At 42.8% G+C, this 14,812-nt stretch overlaps 1 protein-coding gene and 1 non-coding gene across 2 annotated transcripts; one reads left to right on the top strand and one right to left on the bottom strand.

The window, feature by feature from the left end:
* Window positions 1–1,095: 1,095 nt before the first annotated feature.
* Window positions 1,096–1,194, top strand: LOC123464286. The gene has a single exon (XR_006639515.1). It is a non-coding gene; the product is annotated as a small nucleolar RNA SNORA38 (small nucleolar RNA).
* A 1,753-nt stretch (window positions 1,195–2,947) lies between these two features.
* On the bottom strand, window positions 2,948–14,812 carry Ssmem1 (serine rich single-pass membrane protein 1). Its single transcript, XM_004661207.2, has 3 exons — window positions 14,630–14,812; window positions 6,885–6,939; window positions 2,948–3,536 (listed from the first exon to the last, which is right to left on the bottom strand). Exons 1-3 carry the CDS (start codon window positions 14,810–14,812, stop codon window positions 3,040–3,042), a joined length of 735 nt encoding a protein of 244 aa, XP_004661264.2. The 3' UTR covers window positions 2,948–3,039.

Here is a 14,812-nt window from a genome sequence, read left to right as displayed (position 1 = left end):
ATGACACATGCACCACCTTGTGCATATATGGGAACAAGGGACTCCAACCTGGGTCCTTAGGCTTCACAGGCAAGCACCTTAACCACTAAGCTGTCTCTCCTGCCTGACTCTGGTCTCCTTTAACCCCATGACTGAGACCAGGAAAAGTAGCCACACCAAATTAGGCTGGGCATGGTGGCGCATGCCTTGAGTCCCAGCATTTGGGAGGTGAAGCAGTAGGATTGTTGAGAGTTTGAGGCAAGCCTGGGACTACATAGTGAATTCCAGGTTGGCATGGGCAAGAGCCTACCTCAAAAATAAATAAATAAATAAATAAATAAATAAATAAAAAGGAGCCACACTTGATATAAATAAGTGGATGGGGCTGGAAAGATGGCTCAGCAATTAAGGCACTTGCCTGCAAAGCCTAATCACCTAGGCTTGATTCTCCTGTACCCATGTAAAGCCAGATGCCCAAAGTGGCACATACATCTGGAGTTCCTTTGCAGCAGCTGGAGGCCTTGGCACACCCATTCTATCTCTCTTCTCTCTCTCTGCTTGAACTTGTCTTTTTGTTTGAGTGGGGGCTGGACAGATGGCTTAGCGGTTAAGCGCTTGCCTGTGAAGCCTAAGGACCCCGGTTCGAGGCTCGGTTCCCCAGGTCCCACGTTAGCCAGATGCACAAGGGGGTGCACGCGTCTGGATTTCGTTTGCAGAGGCTGGAAGCCCTGGCGCGCCCATTCTCTCTCTCCCTCTATCTGTCTTTCTCTCTGTGTCTGTCGCTCTCAAATAAAAAAGGAAATTTAAAAAAAGAAAAGAAAATGAGAAGAAGTGGGCTGGAGAGATGGCTTAGCGGTTAAGCGCTTGCCTGTGAAGCCTAAGGACCCCGGTTCAAGGCTCGATTCCCCAGGACCCACATTAGCCAGATGCACAAGGGGGCGCACGCGTCTGGAGTTCGTTTGCAGTGGCTAGAAGCTCTGGCACGCCCATTCTCTCTCTTGTTCTCTGCCTCTCTCTCTCTCTCTCTCTCTCTGTGGCTCTCAAATAAATAAATAAAAATAAACAAAAAACTACAAATAAAGATTGAACCATAACACATTTAAAAAAAAAAAAAAGACCTTGAACACGTAAGAATGGGAGGCAAAGAAATGTGGATTTGGAGAAATCTGGGGCCAGCATGCTCCTTGCAGGCTCAAGATCAACCATCCCACATAGCAGAAAAAAAAGAAAGAAAAAAGAAAAGTGAAGTTTCGTGATCATATCAAGCTGGAAATCCCATTGTCATTCACTAAATTGGAGATCCTGGCCCAGGGAATGATTCCTCTGCCCGTTCCCCCAGTTCCTCGCCCTCTGTATTCAGCTAACTTGTGACGAAATCTCTCCCTTTGACCAAATTTTAGTCGGGCTCTTTTGAGTTGTCTTTTTGACTAAACTTCACCTTGGGACTTGTTCTATCTGTTGCTTACTCAGCTCAAATTTATCAAGAATCCTGCTAAGGAGCCAGGCATGGTGGTGCACGCCTTTAATCCCAGCACTCAGGAGGCAGAGGTAGGAGGGTCACTGTGAGTTCGAGGCCACTCTGAGACTACATAGTGAATTCCAGGTCAGCCTGGGCTAGAGCGAGACCCTACCTCGAAAAACCAAAAAAAAAAAAAAAAAAAAAAGAATACTGCTAAATCCAACAAGAGTCCCTCAAAAGTGATATATTTAGTCACCTTTCATAGCTGATTAATTTTTCATTTCTTTCTCTTTTTTATTTTATTTAATTATTTATTTATTTTTATTTTTTTGGTTTTTCAAGGTAGGGACTCACTCTAGCCCAGGCTGACCTGGGATTCACTATGTAATCTCAGGGTGGCCTCAAACTCACAGTGATCCTCCTACCTCTGCCTCCCGAGTGCTAGGATTAAAGGAGTGCGCCACCATGCGTGGCTTAATTTCTTTCTTTTAATTATTTTTATTTATTTATTTGAAAGAATAAAAAAAAAAAAAAAGAGGTGGAGAGAGAATGAAGCCAGGTATGATGATGCACTCCTTTAATCCCAGAACTCTGGAGGCAGAGGTAGGAGGATCATTGTGAGTTCAAGGCCAGCCTGGACCTACAGAGTGAGTTCCAGGTCAGCCTGGGCTAGAGTGAGACCCTACCTTGCAAAACTAACTAAATAAATAAAACAGAAATAGAGAGAATGGGCATGCCAGGGCCTCTGGCCACTGCAAACGAACTCCAGACACATGCACCACCTTGTGCATCTGGCTTACGTGGGTCCTGGAGAATCTAACCTGGGTCCTTTGACTTTGCAAGCAAGTGACTTAACCTCTAAGCCATCCCTCCAGCCCTATCGATTTCTTTATGTGTATGTGTTGTATGTATGTACATGTGTATGTATTGTATGTATATACATATGTATGTAACTAGGCACGTACGTCATTGGTCTGCCTTTAGAAAGAATCCTGTTAGGTCAGTTTAGCAAGAACTCCTCCTATTCTTAATTATCTCCTTTTAGTAATTCACTGACCCCTACAGTCTTGTATTAATTCATTTTGATTAATCTCCCTAATTGACCTTATTACAATAGAGTTCAGTTGAGAACTTCTTCCTTAACAGCCCCTGGTGGACATAGTAGCAATACAGCTCTGGTAGTTAACTGAAAATACAAACTCGACGCTTCATTCATTCAGCCAGGCAATCAAAACATACAAAAAATTTAAATGGTTTCTCAACAGAAAAATATTTTCAATGAACTCTGGATTTGTATTACAGACAGAAACAAAACACATATGTTGAATGTATGAAACATGTCCTATGTATGCTCTTTTGAATTAAAAAAAAAAAAAAGGATCATAATAGATACAGATCTTCAGTGGTCCACTAGTGCCATAAACAAATTTATTGGCCTTTTTTTTTAAACAAAGAATTGTCCGAAATTTTACCTCTTGGGTTCCAACTGGTTTTTGTTGGTGGTGGAAAGGCTTTTTGGTGTCTCCTCGCCTAAGGCTATGGTGGTTTTCATGTTTTATTCATCTTTCTTTTGACTTCGCCGAAGTTGAGGACTGCAGCATTCAGAACTGATTGAACCTTGTGTCGATGTCAGGTTTAGAATTTTCTTCTGAAAGGTCTCCCTTCGTGGAGGCTGTTGCGGAAGAGTGCTGCAGGAAATGGCGGGCCAGCCACTCGTTGGTCCTCACGGCTTTGCAGTGGAGGCAGGGCCTCTCCCTGATCTGGTAGCTGCCCGAGGTCCTGGGCCTCTGACCTGGCTCTCGCTGCGCGCTGGCTGGCGAGGGCAGGTGCCCGCTTTCGCTCTCCTTCCACGACGAGGCGCCCGAGTTCGAGTCGTCGCTGTCGCACTCCGTGGTGTCGCTGTCCTGCTGGACCTGGCCCACCTGGTGGAACGCAGAATGGCGCCTGGCTCGTCTGTGTTCAAGGTAGGCATTGACCAAAGCCATCTCCGAGGAGTCGGTTGCAGGGGAAGGTTGGTTCTGTTTTGGTTTCTTCATTGTTTGCGAGGCGTCCCAGGTAGCATCTCTACTTTGCCGCTTATAGGAAATTTCTTTGCTTGCTAGCCAACAAAACAAATTGACATGTTAGGCATGCTTGGGGGCGGGGGGGGGGGGGTCACCATCAACTTCACATCACCCAAGGAAGCCCCTGCACGTGTGAGCTCACTTCTAGGGGTCCGGCGGTCAAGTCACTGCTTTTCTCAACCGTCTGCAATGCTGGCAGCTGGCTGTGTTTTCTAGGACTGTGCCCCAACTGCTAGACTTAGAGGGGTCACAGATTTATTGAGTTCACTTTTAAAGAGTTGCATACCCTAAGTACAAGAGCAGAAGGAAAAGTCTCTAAACCAGAGAAGGGCCAGGCATGGTGGCGCACGTCTGTAATCCCAGCACTGGGGAGGCAGAGATAGGAGGATCGTTGTGAGTTTGAGGTCACCCTGAGACTACATAATGAATTCCAGGTCAGCCTGAGCTAGAATGAGACACGTCCTCCAAACAAATAAATGAACTAGAGAAGGACTTCCTTCCCCAGTTCTCTTGATGTCTCAAAGATTTAAATATGTATATGAATGTGATTTGGGTAACAAGAATTAAGAGACCTCATTTCTTTTGTTGTGGTATGCATGTGCTGGCTGATGGATGTTTGGAAATTTTGTGAGATGGTTAAACAGTCATTACTGAAAAAATTATACAAGCTTACAATTAAATCAATCTACTAAAAAGGGTGATAATTACTTGATACCCATCACTTCCTAATGATTTTACTAGAGTTTACTTTGCTGTGTGCTCTTGAGGCTATTTATATCTGCTTTATCTGGATGTGGAAAATACTGTGTAAAGATATGCTACTGGTGAACATCTTTCTCCAACTCCATGTTCAGTGCCATCATGTTGCTAGCTTGAAACCATCGTTGTCATTCACCCAAAAATGTGCAAAAAGACCATGGCATGGGGTAGGATTTTATTGATTATCCAGGCTTAAGAAAGCAATGAAGCCAGGTGTGGTGGCACACGCCTTTAATCCCAGCATTCAGGAGGCAGAGGTAGGAGGATCACTGTGAAGTCGAGGTCGGCCTGAGACTACATAGTGAATTCCAGGTCAGCCTGAGCTAGAGCAAGACCTTGCCTCAAAAAAAAAAAAAAAAAAAAAAAAAAAGGAGAAGAAAAAAGAAGAGAAGAGAGAAAGGAATGTAGAACATGTTACTAATACAGATGTCATTGTTGTTTCTGCAGCTACTACATTGTAAATAGGACCCCAAAATGAAGAAATATTATAAAGCTACCATCCATTTCAGCAAAGAAATCACACTGACAACCAAGCTGAATTCCAATGTTACCAGTGGTCATTGTCTGGGTGTTTCCAAGTTCTTGGGTCTTGCTCAGAAAATTGGAAAAGATGCACACAAAAAGTAAAGCAGTAAGAAACTTGAGGAGAGGGCAAAGTGAAAGTACAAGTTTAGATGCTTTGCTAAGAGAGATAGTGAGGGCTGGAGGGATGGCATAGTGGTTAAGGCACTTGCCTGCAAAGCCAAAGGATCCAAGCTCAATTCCTCAGGACCCATGTAAGACAGATGCACAAGGTGGCACATGCATCTGGAGTTGGTTCGTGGTGGCTGGAGGCCCTGGCATACCCGTGCTTTATCTCTCGTTCTATCTGCCTCTTTCTCTATCTCCCTCTCTCAAATAAATAAATAAAATATTTTAAAAAGAGAGAGAGAGGGTCACTGAGTGAGAGAGAGTGCTCAAGAACCCCCAGTTGTTGCCCTGGACTTCTCTTTATGGTGGTTAGGAAGAGGAGCTGTTTCTAAGGGTACCGTTTGGGTAGTTTTCTGTTTTGATTGACAGGCTGGAGTTATATAAACTGCTCTCTACTGTGCATGTCCCTTGCCATGATGCATCTGATTTTAATCATATGTGTGCTGAATTATGCATAGGCCTGAGATGGTAAATAGGGGCCATTGCCTAAAAGATCATCAGAGGACACAGTCTGGTTTACTGCACATGTGCCCAAAACCAGTCCAGCCTAGATCGGCCCCCTGTCTTCTAATTCTAGATACATACTATAACATGCTTGAATAGAACCAGGACATAGCTGGATGTTGTAGTGCACACATTTAATCCCAGCACTCAGAAGGCTGAGGTAGAAAAATCAGCATGAATTTGGGCCAGTCTAAGACTACATAGTGACTTCCATAGTGAATTCCAGGTCAGCCTGGGCTAGAACAAGACCCTACCTGGAAAAAAAAAGAAAAAAAAAGAACAACAACAACAAAAAAAAACACCAGGAAAAAGTAAAAGAACCAGGACATAGAACAAGAAGTTTCTATGGGAAATAACTTACTTCCATTGCTTGAAGTATGGTATACATGTAGCTCAATGCAAGTGAGGGTAAGAGGTTGCGAGCAGGTTGTTAGGAGTGCTGTTGGGAAAGGGGTGTGTTTACCAAACAAGCCACACCGCATCCTACGTTTCTAAACTATTCTCTATGCTGCTCTGCCTCACCAGCATATATTTTCTGTCTCACTTTCATCTTACTACTTTGAGGAAAATAACATTAAATAAATATAAAAGCTTTAGTGAAACTCAATTTGCTCATTAATTTGAATCTGTAGGATAGCTCAGGAGGCAAGGGTATGGCAAAAACCAAGAGCATTATGTGTGAATAAAATTTAACATAAGGGGCTGGAGAGGTGGCTTAAAAGTTAAGGCACTTTCTTGAGAAGTCTAAAGACCTAGGTTTGACTCCCCAGAACCTACATAAGCCAGATGCACATGGTGGCGCATGTGTCTTGAGTTTGTTAGCAGTGGCTAGAGGCCCTGGCATACCCATTCTCTCTCTCAAATAATTTTTTAAAATTACATAAGGAGTACATGTGTGTGTGTGTGTGTGTGTGTGTGTGTGTGTGTTGTGTTTGTATTTTGGGGGGATTTTTCGAGGTAGGGTCTCACTGTAGCCCAGGCTGACCTGGAATTCTCTATGTAGTCTCAGGGTGGCCTCGAACACACTGTGATCCTCCTACCTCTGCCTCCCGAGTGTTGGGATTAAAGTCATGCGCCACCACGCCCAGCTGTACTGTACATTTTATTACTTATAAATTGTGTGACTTACATCTTTTATAACAGTAAATTTAAATAAAAAAACATGTACACACACAAATTATGAATACACACAAAGCCACATGAAGGGAAAAAGCTGAGAAATGCCCAGACATCCATAGTCAGTAATCTATAACTGCTGAGGGCTCTGCTAAAGCCTTTGAGGAAAAAGCCAGATGCTCACCCAGTGAGCCTTTTGCTGGTGTGGAGGGGTCTATAATGCTCTCAACTATTCACTTCTAGTGCTTGCTTTCCACACTGAGCTCATATCTTCCTTATCATGGTCCAAATACCAAGTGTGCACCAACTCTCACCTTTACTGGCTGAAGCACTTGTCCCACTGCCTTCATCCTTTCTGTTCTCAGACATCTGTTTCCAAAACATAGTAAGAGTAATCTCGGTTAGCTGTTTTGCACTAATATTTACATGTTACATGCTTTCACTTAAGGACCTTTGAAAAGGTCTCATTTTGCTGGGCATGTGGTACACACCTTCAAGACCAGCACTCAGGAGGCAGAGGTTATGAGGATTGCTGTGAGTTTGAGGACAACCTGGCACTTCAGAGTGAGATCCAGATAAGCCTGGGATACAGTAAGTCTCTACCTTGGGGGAAAAAAAGAAGAAAGCAAGCTGGTCATGGTGGCTCATGCCTTTAATGCTCTTGGGAGGCAGAGGTAGGAAGATAGCCATGCGTTCGAGGCCACCCTTAGACTACATAGTGAGTTCCAGGTCAGCCTGGATTACAGCAAGATGACAAAAATAAAAAGGTCTAAGTTTAAAAAGCACCTAGCTCTACTAAATAAATTATTGAGTTCCTGTTATTGTGATCCTACTCCATCACCTGTTAAGAAGACCATGCTTTGATAGAATCTTATCAAAATGCTTTTCTTTTTGAAGCAGGGTCTCCTAGCAAAATGCTTTTAAAGGGCTGGAGTGATGGCTTAGCGGTTAAGGCATTTGCTTGCAAAGCCAAAGGACTGAGGTTCGATTCCCCAGGGCCCACGTTAGCCAGATGCACAAGGGGACACACATGTCTCGAGTTCATTTTCAGTGGCTAGAGGTCCTGGCGAGCCCCCCCCCCCCCCCGCCTTTCTGTCTCCCTTCCTCCCTCCCTCTTTCTCAAATAAATAAAAATAAAAAATGCTTTTTAAAAATATTTAATTTTATTTATTTGAGAGACAGAAAGAGGCAGATATAAAGAGAATGGACCACTAGCCACTGCAAACCAACTCCAGATGCATGCACCACCTTGTGCATCTGGCTTGATGTGGATACTAGGGAATCAAATCTGGATCCTTTGGCTTTGCCTGCAAATGCCCAGACCACTAAGCCATCTCTCCAGTCCTTAATTTTTTTTAACAATTTATTTATCTTATATTTTATTTATTTATTTGCAAGCAGAGAGAGAGAGAGAGAGAGAGAAGAGAGACAAAGAGAGGGAATAGGCATGCCAGGGCCTGTAGCCACTGCAAATGAACTCCAGACATATGCACCCTCTGTGCATCTGGTTTACATGGGTCCTGGGGAGTTGAACCTGGGTCCTTTGGCTTTGCAGGGAAGCACCTTAACCTGTAAGCCATCTCTCCAGCCCTAATTTTTTTTTTTTTAATTTGAGAAAGAGAGAGGCAGAAAGAAAAGAGAATGGATACTTCAGGGCCTTCAGACGATGCAAAAGAACTCCAGACGTGATCACCCCACTGTGCACATGTGCGACATTGTGCACTGCTGTGCGTCTGGCTTAGGTGGGACTCTGGAGATTCGAACATGAGTTCTTAGGCTTCACAGGCAAGTGCCTGAACCACTAAGCCATCTCTCCAGCCCACTTAATTTTTTTTTTTTTTTGGAGAGAAGGTCTCACTCTAGTCCAGGCTGACCTGGAATTAACTATGTAGTCTCAGGGTGGCCTCAAACTCATAGTGATCCTCCTGCCTCTGCCTCCCAAGTGCTGGGATTAAAGGCGTGCGCCACCACGCCCAGCCACTTTTTTTTTTTTTTAGTTTTTCAAGGTAGGGTCTCACTCTAGCCCAGGCTGACCTGGAATTCACTATGGAGTCTCAGGGTGGCCTTGAACTCACAGCAATCCTCCTACCTCTGCCTCCCGAGTGCTGGGATTAAAGGCGTGCGCCACCACGCCCGGCTCACTTTTTTTTTTTTTAAGAGCTCACCATAGCAGCGCACACCTTTAACCCTAGCACTCAGGATGCTAAAACAGGCGTATCCTGAGTTCAAGACCAGTCTGGACTACATAAGGTGGACCTGTTATAAAACAAACAAATTAACATTTTATTATATTTTTTAAAAATTTGAATAGGTGCATTATTGATAGTTCTCTTTGTTCATTTATTTATTTATTTATTTATTTATTTATTTTTTTTTTTTGAGGTAGGGTTTCACTCTAGCTCAGGCTGACCTGGAATTCACTATGTAGTTTCAGGTTGGCCTCCAACTCATGGCAATCCTCCTACTTCTCTCTCCGAGTGCTGGGATTAAAGGTGTGTGCCCCCATGCCCAGCTCTTTATTTTTATTTGAGATAGAGAGGGAGAGAGAGAAAGAGAGTGAGTGTACCAGGGCCTCTAGCCACTGCATCTGGCTTATGTGGGTACTGGGTAATCAAACATGGGTCCTTTGACTTCACAGGCAAGCACCTTAACTGTTCAGCCATTACTACAGCCCTTTCACACATTTTATTTAGAGAACTATCAACAATGCAGGGTAGAGAGATGGCTAAGCCATTATGGCACTTGCCTGCAAAGCCAAAGGACCCAGGTTTGATTCTCCAGTACCCACATAAACCAGATGCACAAGGTGGTACATGCATCTGGAGTTTGTGTGCAATGGCTGGAAGCCCTAGCGTACCCATTCTCTCTCTCTACAAAAAATATTAAAAAAAAATTTTTGTTTTATTTTTATTTATTTATTTATTTGAGAGCAACAGACAGACAGACAAAGAGGCAGAGAGAGAGAGAGAATGGGCGCACCAGGGCCTACAGCCACTGCAAATGAACTCCAGACGCGTGTGCCCCCCTTGTGCATCTGGCTAACGTGGGACCTGGGGAATCGAGCCTCGAACTAGGATCCTTAGGCTTCACAGGCAAGCACCTAACCGCTAAGCCATCTCTCCAGCCCCAAAATAAAATATATTTTTAAAATTTATTTATTTATTTGAGAGCAACAGACACAGAGAGAAAGACAGATAGAGGGAGAGAGAGAATGGGTGCGCCAGGGCTTCCAGCCTCTGCAAACGAACTCCAGATGCGTGCGCCCCCTTGTGCATCTGGCTAACGTGGGACCTGGGGAACTGAGCCTCGAACCGGGGTTCTTAGGCTTCATAGGCAAGCACTTAACTGCTAAGCCATCTCTCCAGCCCAAATAAAATATTTTTAAAATGTGTGATATGAGAAGTTGATAGGAAATCTTTTTACTCATGAATATAAAATGTCTTCCGACTTATTATTCATCTTAATTTATTTGAGAGAGAAAATGGGTACACCAGAGCCTTCTGTCACTGCAAATGAACTCCAGATACATGTGTCGCTTTGTGCATCTGGCTTTCCATAGGTACTGAAGAATCAAACCTAGCCCATCAGGCTTTGCAAGCAAGCACCGTTAAGGGCTGAGCCATCTGTCCAGCACCTGATACAAGAAGTTTAGATGTACAAAGAGCTTTACCTGAATTCATGGACTTGGCATGTCCTTGATCTTTCAAAATTTTTCCTTCAAAATGCAACCATAATATATTATTTGTTAGCAAGGCAATTAGAATAAATGGATTTCTTTGAATAATTCCAAGTCCAAATATTGTCCCATAACTCTACAAATATATTTGTCCCATTTTTCACATTGACATCCCACTTTTGGAGGCTGATAATGACTTTACCAAAAGATATAAATAAAAAGCAACTGTGTAAAAAAAAAAAAAAAAGAGCAACTGTGCTGTAATGTGTCAAGATACATTAATTATATATTTATGAATTTACTTAAACAGGGTCTCAATAAGCAGCTCAAGTGGCCTTAAATGTATGATCTTCCTGCCTCAGCTTCTCTAGGGGCCAAGATTATAGGCTGTGCCATTATGCCAGCACTCATCAATACTTTTTTCTAAATTAGTTAATTAATATATTTATTTGAGGACAGAGGTTGATAGAGAGAATGGGCACAGCAGGGCCTCTAGCTACTGCAAACGAACTCCAGACACACATGCCACCTTGTGCATCTGGTTTACGTGGGTACTGGGGAATCAAATCTGGGTCCTTGGGCTTTGCAGGCAAGTGCCTTAACCACAAAGCAATCTCTCCAGCCTATTATCAATACCTTTGACATATAATTCTTTCTCAAGAAATCTATTACCAATGGCTAGAGGCCCTGGCATGCCCATTCTCTCCCTCTCTCTACCTCTATCTGTCTCTCTCTCTCTCTCTCTCTCTCAAATAAATAAAATATTTTTTATATTTTGTGTAGGGTTTCACTCTAGTCCAGGCTGACCTGGAATTCACTATGTAGTCTCAGGGTGGTCTTGAATTCATGGCAGTCCTCCTACCTCTGCCTCCTGAGTGCTGGGATTAAAGGTGTGTGCCCCACATGCCTGGCAAAATTTTTTTTAAAGATTTTATTTTAATTTATTTCTTAGAAACAGAGAGAGGGGGAGAGAGAAAGAGAGAATGGGCACACCAGAACCTCTAGCCACTGCAAACAAACTCCAGATGCATTTACCACCATGTGCATCTGGCATATATAGAACCTGGAGAATCGAACCTGGGTCCTTGGGCTTTGCAGGCATGTGCCTAAACCGCTAAGCCATCTCTTCAGCCCGCAAAATATTTTTTAAATGCTTAAAAACAGAACAAAAAATGTTTTGGAACTCCATAAAATATTTTAATTTAACATGTGTAGAGAAAATTCTTTAATCCCAGCACTCAGATGGCACAGGTAGGAGGACCGCCGTGAGTTCGAGGCCACCCTGAGACTACATAGTGAATTCAAGGTCAGCCTGAGCTAGAGTGAGACCCTACCTCAAAAATAAAAATCTTAAAAGACTGGAAATTTATAAATCTAGAATTTAATAGTAGTTGGTCATGTCTACAAAAATCTGGATTTTGATTTCATTTTGTCTACTTTCCCATATCTCATTTTCTATGGTGTGTACTTTTGTAATGTAAAGGACAAGGTGTGTGAAAACACTTATTAGTTTATATCATTTCCACATTTAATTTTGTCAACTCAAAATATAACCACAAAATCAAAAGAAAGATTTTTTGCATGAGGCTAAGTGGAATCATATGAACTGCACTTTATTAACTGTCTTGGTGTGTGAATTAGTGAGTGAAAACAGCGGCAGGGGCTGCCCTGAGGGCAGAGTGGAAAATGTGGGCTGTACTCTGTCTTTCTGCCACTCACCAGCTCTGTGATCCAGCCATGCCACTTAACGCCTCCTATGATCAGCTTCCACATATGTAAAACAAGGGCTGCAGACTAATGTTGTCCAGAAAAACAAAACACCGGCAACTAGCAATTTGAATAAACACTAAACAAAGACACACTAAGCAGAGCATTTAGTCCCTGAGAGCAAAAAGGGTAAACGCTGTGGCTTTTAAAAAAGTGACAAATCCAGAGGAAATCAGCGTGTTCCATGTCGGATAATTACCACCACATTTCCATCACACTTTTGCTATTACTTCAAGGTTTGCAAATAGAGGCTCATAGGTTAGCAGGGAAAATGAAGAAGTTCAAAGTGAAGGAAAAATTCCATCCCTCTCGACTAGCTCTCATATGGTTCTCAGATTTCAAATCTGGAACCCTTCAGCAGAAGCAGGCCAGCCAATTGTAGCTGCCATGCGGGTACAAAGCGAAAGGGGAGACCTCCGAGATGATTAAAGTTTTAATCAGCACGGAAGAGATCTAATTCAACATTTCGGACCATGCTTTGAAGTAAACAAATAATATGGCAGGAAATCTGGATCCATTCTCCCTGTGTCACTCTGTCACTAATCACTTCTGTGACATTGGACAAGTCGCTTAGGTTTTGCAGGCCTTATCAACCCCCCACAAAAAAAGTGGGCTTTTTTTTTTTTTTTTACTTGCCTACAACAGGAGACTGGGCCACATGCTCTCCTGCCTGAAGTTCAGCTCTGTGTCTGCAAAGAGCTGATGTAAGCATGGAAGAAGAACTGCTTAGACCTCTTAAGTGGTCTTCATGAGGAAACTTGCCACTGATCAATCTCAATTTTTTTGTTAATTTTCTAAAGTAGTATTTCTTGCCAGGCCAAATTCAATATACTTAGCTAGAGAATCTAAGACACTTATATAAGCTATCAGTATCCTAATTCTACTTTTGGCAAAGTATTTACCTTAAGATGTATTTAGACTTCAGATGAAACTTCTTGGCCAGGAGTGGGACGGGGGAGAAGAATTTTTGATTATTATAATGGAACCCAGCTGGCACAGACATAACAAGCCTTTTCTCCACCCGGTGCCATATACCACTCAGTCTAGCTGATCATCGCCAGCCTAGGGTCTGGCTGCAATATCAGATGATGGTGGCTTGATTAATCATCAGCCTTGTGTTAATGGCCAGAAAGGAGTTGATGTCAGCAATTTATAAGAACTTGGTTTTGCAGGGCATAGTGGCGCATGCCTGTAATTCCAGCACTCGGGAGGTAGAGGTAGAAGGACTGCTGTGAGTTTGAGACTACATACTGAATTCCAGGTTATCCTGGGCTAGAGAGAGACCCTACCTTGAAAAAACAAAAAAGTTGGTTTCTCATAATATGTTTGGGACCATGGTTCTGATCAAGGGTCTATGCTATTCCTAAGAGGATGGGATTTTCTCCTGCTGATCAGTGACTAAGAGTACGGCCTGAGTTCTGTTTAGCTCATATTCTGTGTAGAAACTATACTGCCTCTGGGGTGGAGAGATGGCTTAGAGGTGAAGCTGATTGCCTGCGAGGCCTAAGGATCCAGTTTCGATGCTCCAAGACCCACATAAGCCAGATGCACATGGTGGCACATGCATCTGGAATTCGTTTCCAGTGGCTAGAGGCCCTGCTGCACCCATTCTCTCTCTTCCTCCCTCTCTCTCTCTCTTCCCTCCTCTCTGTCTCAAATAAAAATAAAACAGGAAAGTATACTGCCTCCTTCTAAACACTCTCAAATCCTACATGCGTTCTATCAATGACATTTAGGTCTTTGATTAGAAAACTCCATGGCTACCAGAGGGATTTGGAAGTCCTTAACCAGTAGGGAAGTTTATCTCAGCATTACATAGCATACAGACAATCACAAACAACCTAAATGTCTCAGAATTGCAGAATTTTGTTTTGTTTTGTTTTTCAAGGTAGGGTCTCGCTCTAGCTCAGGCTGACCTTGAATTCACTCTGTAGTCACAGGGTGGCCTTGAACTCACGGCGATCCTCCTACCTCTGCCTCCAGAGTGCTGGGATTAAAAGCGTGTGCCTGGCAAAATTGCAGAATTTTTGTGTGTAACCACAAGTCAAAAAATTATACAGAAAAAGTATTGTTGAGTTTATGCAACGTGGGGAAGTGTTTACAATATGTTATTATTTTCAAGGTGAGATGTGAAAATATATATAACATAATGCTAACCATTCAAGGAAGAGATAGATACACATACTGAGAAAAAGGAAAAGAAAAAAAGCTAAAAGGATGTTCACCAAAATCTTAACAGTGGTAGGGTTTAAGGGACTTTTTCTTTTTTTTGGGGGGGGGGCAAGTTGTCACTCCAGCCCAGGCTGCTCTGGAATTCACTATGTAGTCACAGCCTCAAACTCACAGTGACCGTCATACCTCTGCCTTCTGAGTGCTGAGATTAAACTCTTGCACCACCACGCCCAGTTTAGGATACTATGAGTGTGCTCTTGATCTTCTTTAATATCCTTAAATTCTCTGGAATTCTCGAGATAGCATCATTTTTAAAATTAAAAAGAAAAAGCTTTTAAACTAAACTACTAAAGCATACTTTCATCAAACTACAGCAAGTTTACTTTACAAGAATTCCCATAGTATACATTAAAGATATATTTTAAATGAAAAAGGATATCCTACCCAAACAGAAGCCCGAGAGAAGAACATCAAGACCAATATGATGACAAAATACCAAAGCAGGAAACTCCCTATTGTCCCACAAGAGTCATCTTTCCGGCATTCATAATCCTGACTTGGAATGGTAAAACTGACAGGTATGGGAGGAGACTCTACCTCCCAAAACAAGGAAAAAAGGTCTCCCAT

Source organism: Jaculus jaculus, chromosome 10 (assembly GCF_020740685.1).
Source record: "Jaculus jaculus isolate mJacJac1 chromosome 10, mJacJac1.mat.Y.cur, whole genome shotgun sequence".
NCBI classification, from domain to species: domain Eukaryota; kingdom Metazoa; phylum Chordata; class Mammalia; order Rodentia; family Dipodidae; genus Jaculus; species Jaculus jaculus.
The sequence above is the reverse complement of the archived record's forward strand: the minus strand, read 5'-3'. Positions and strand labels throughout refer to the sequence as shown.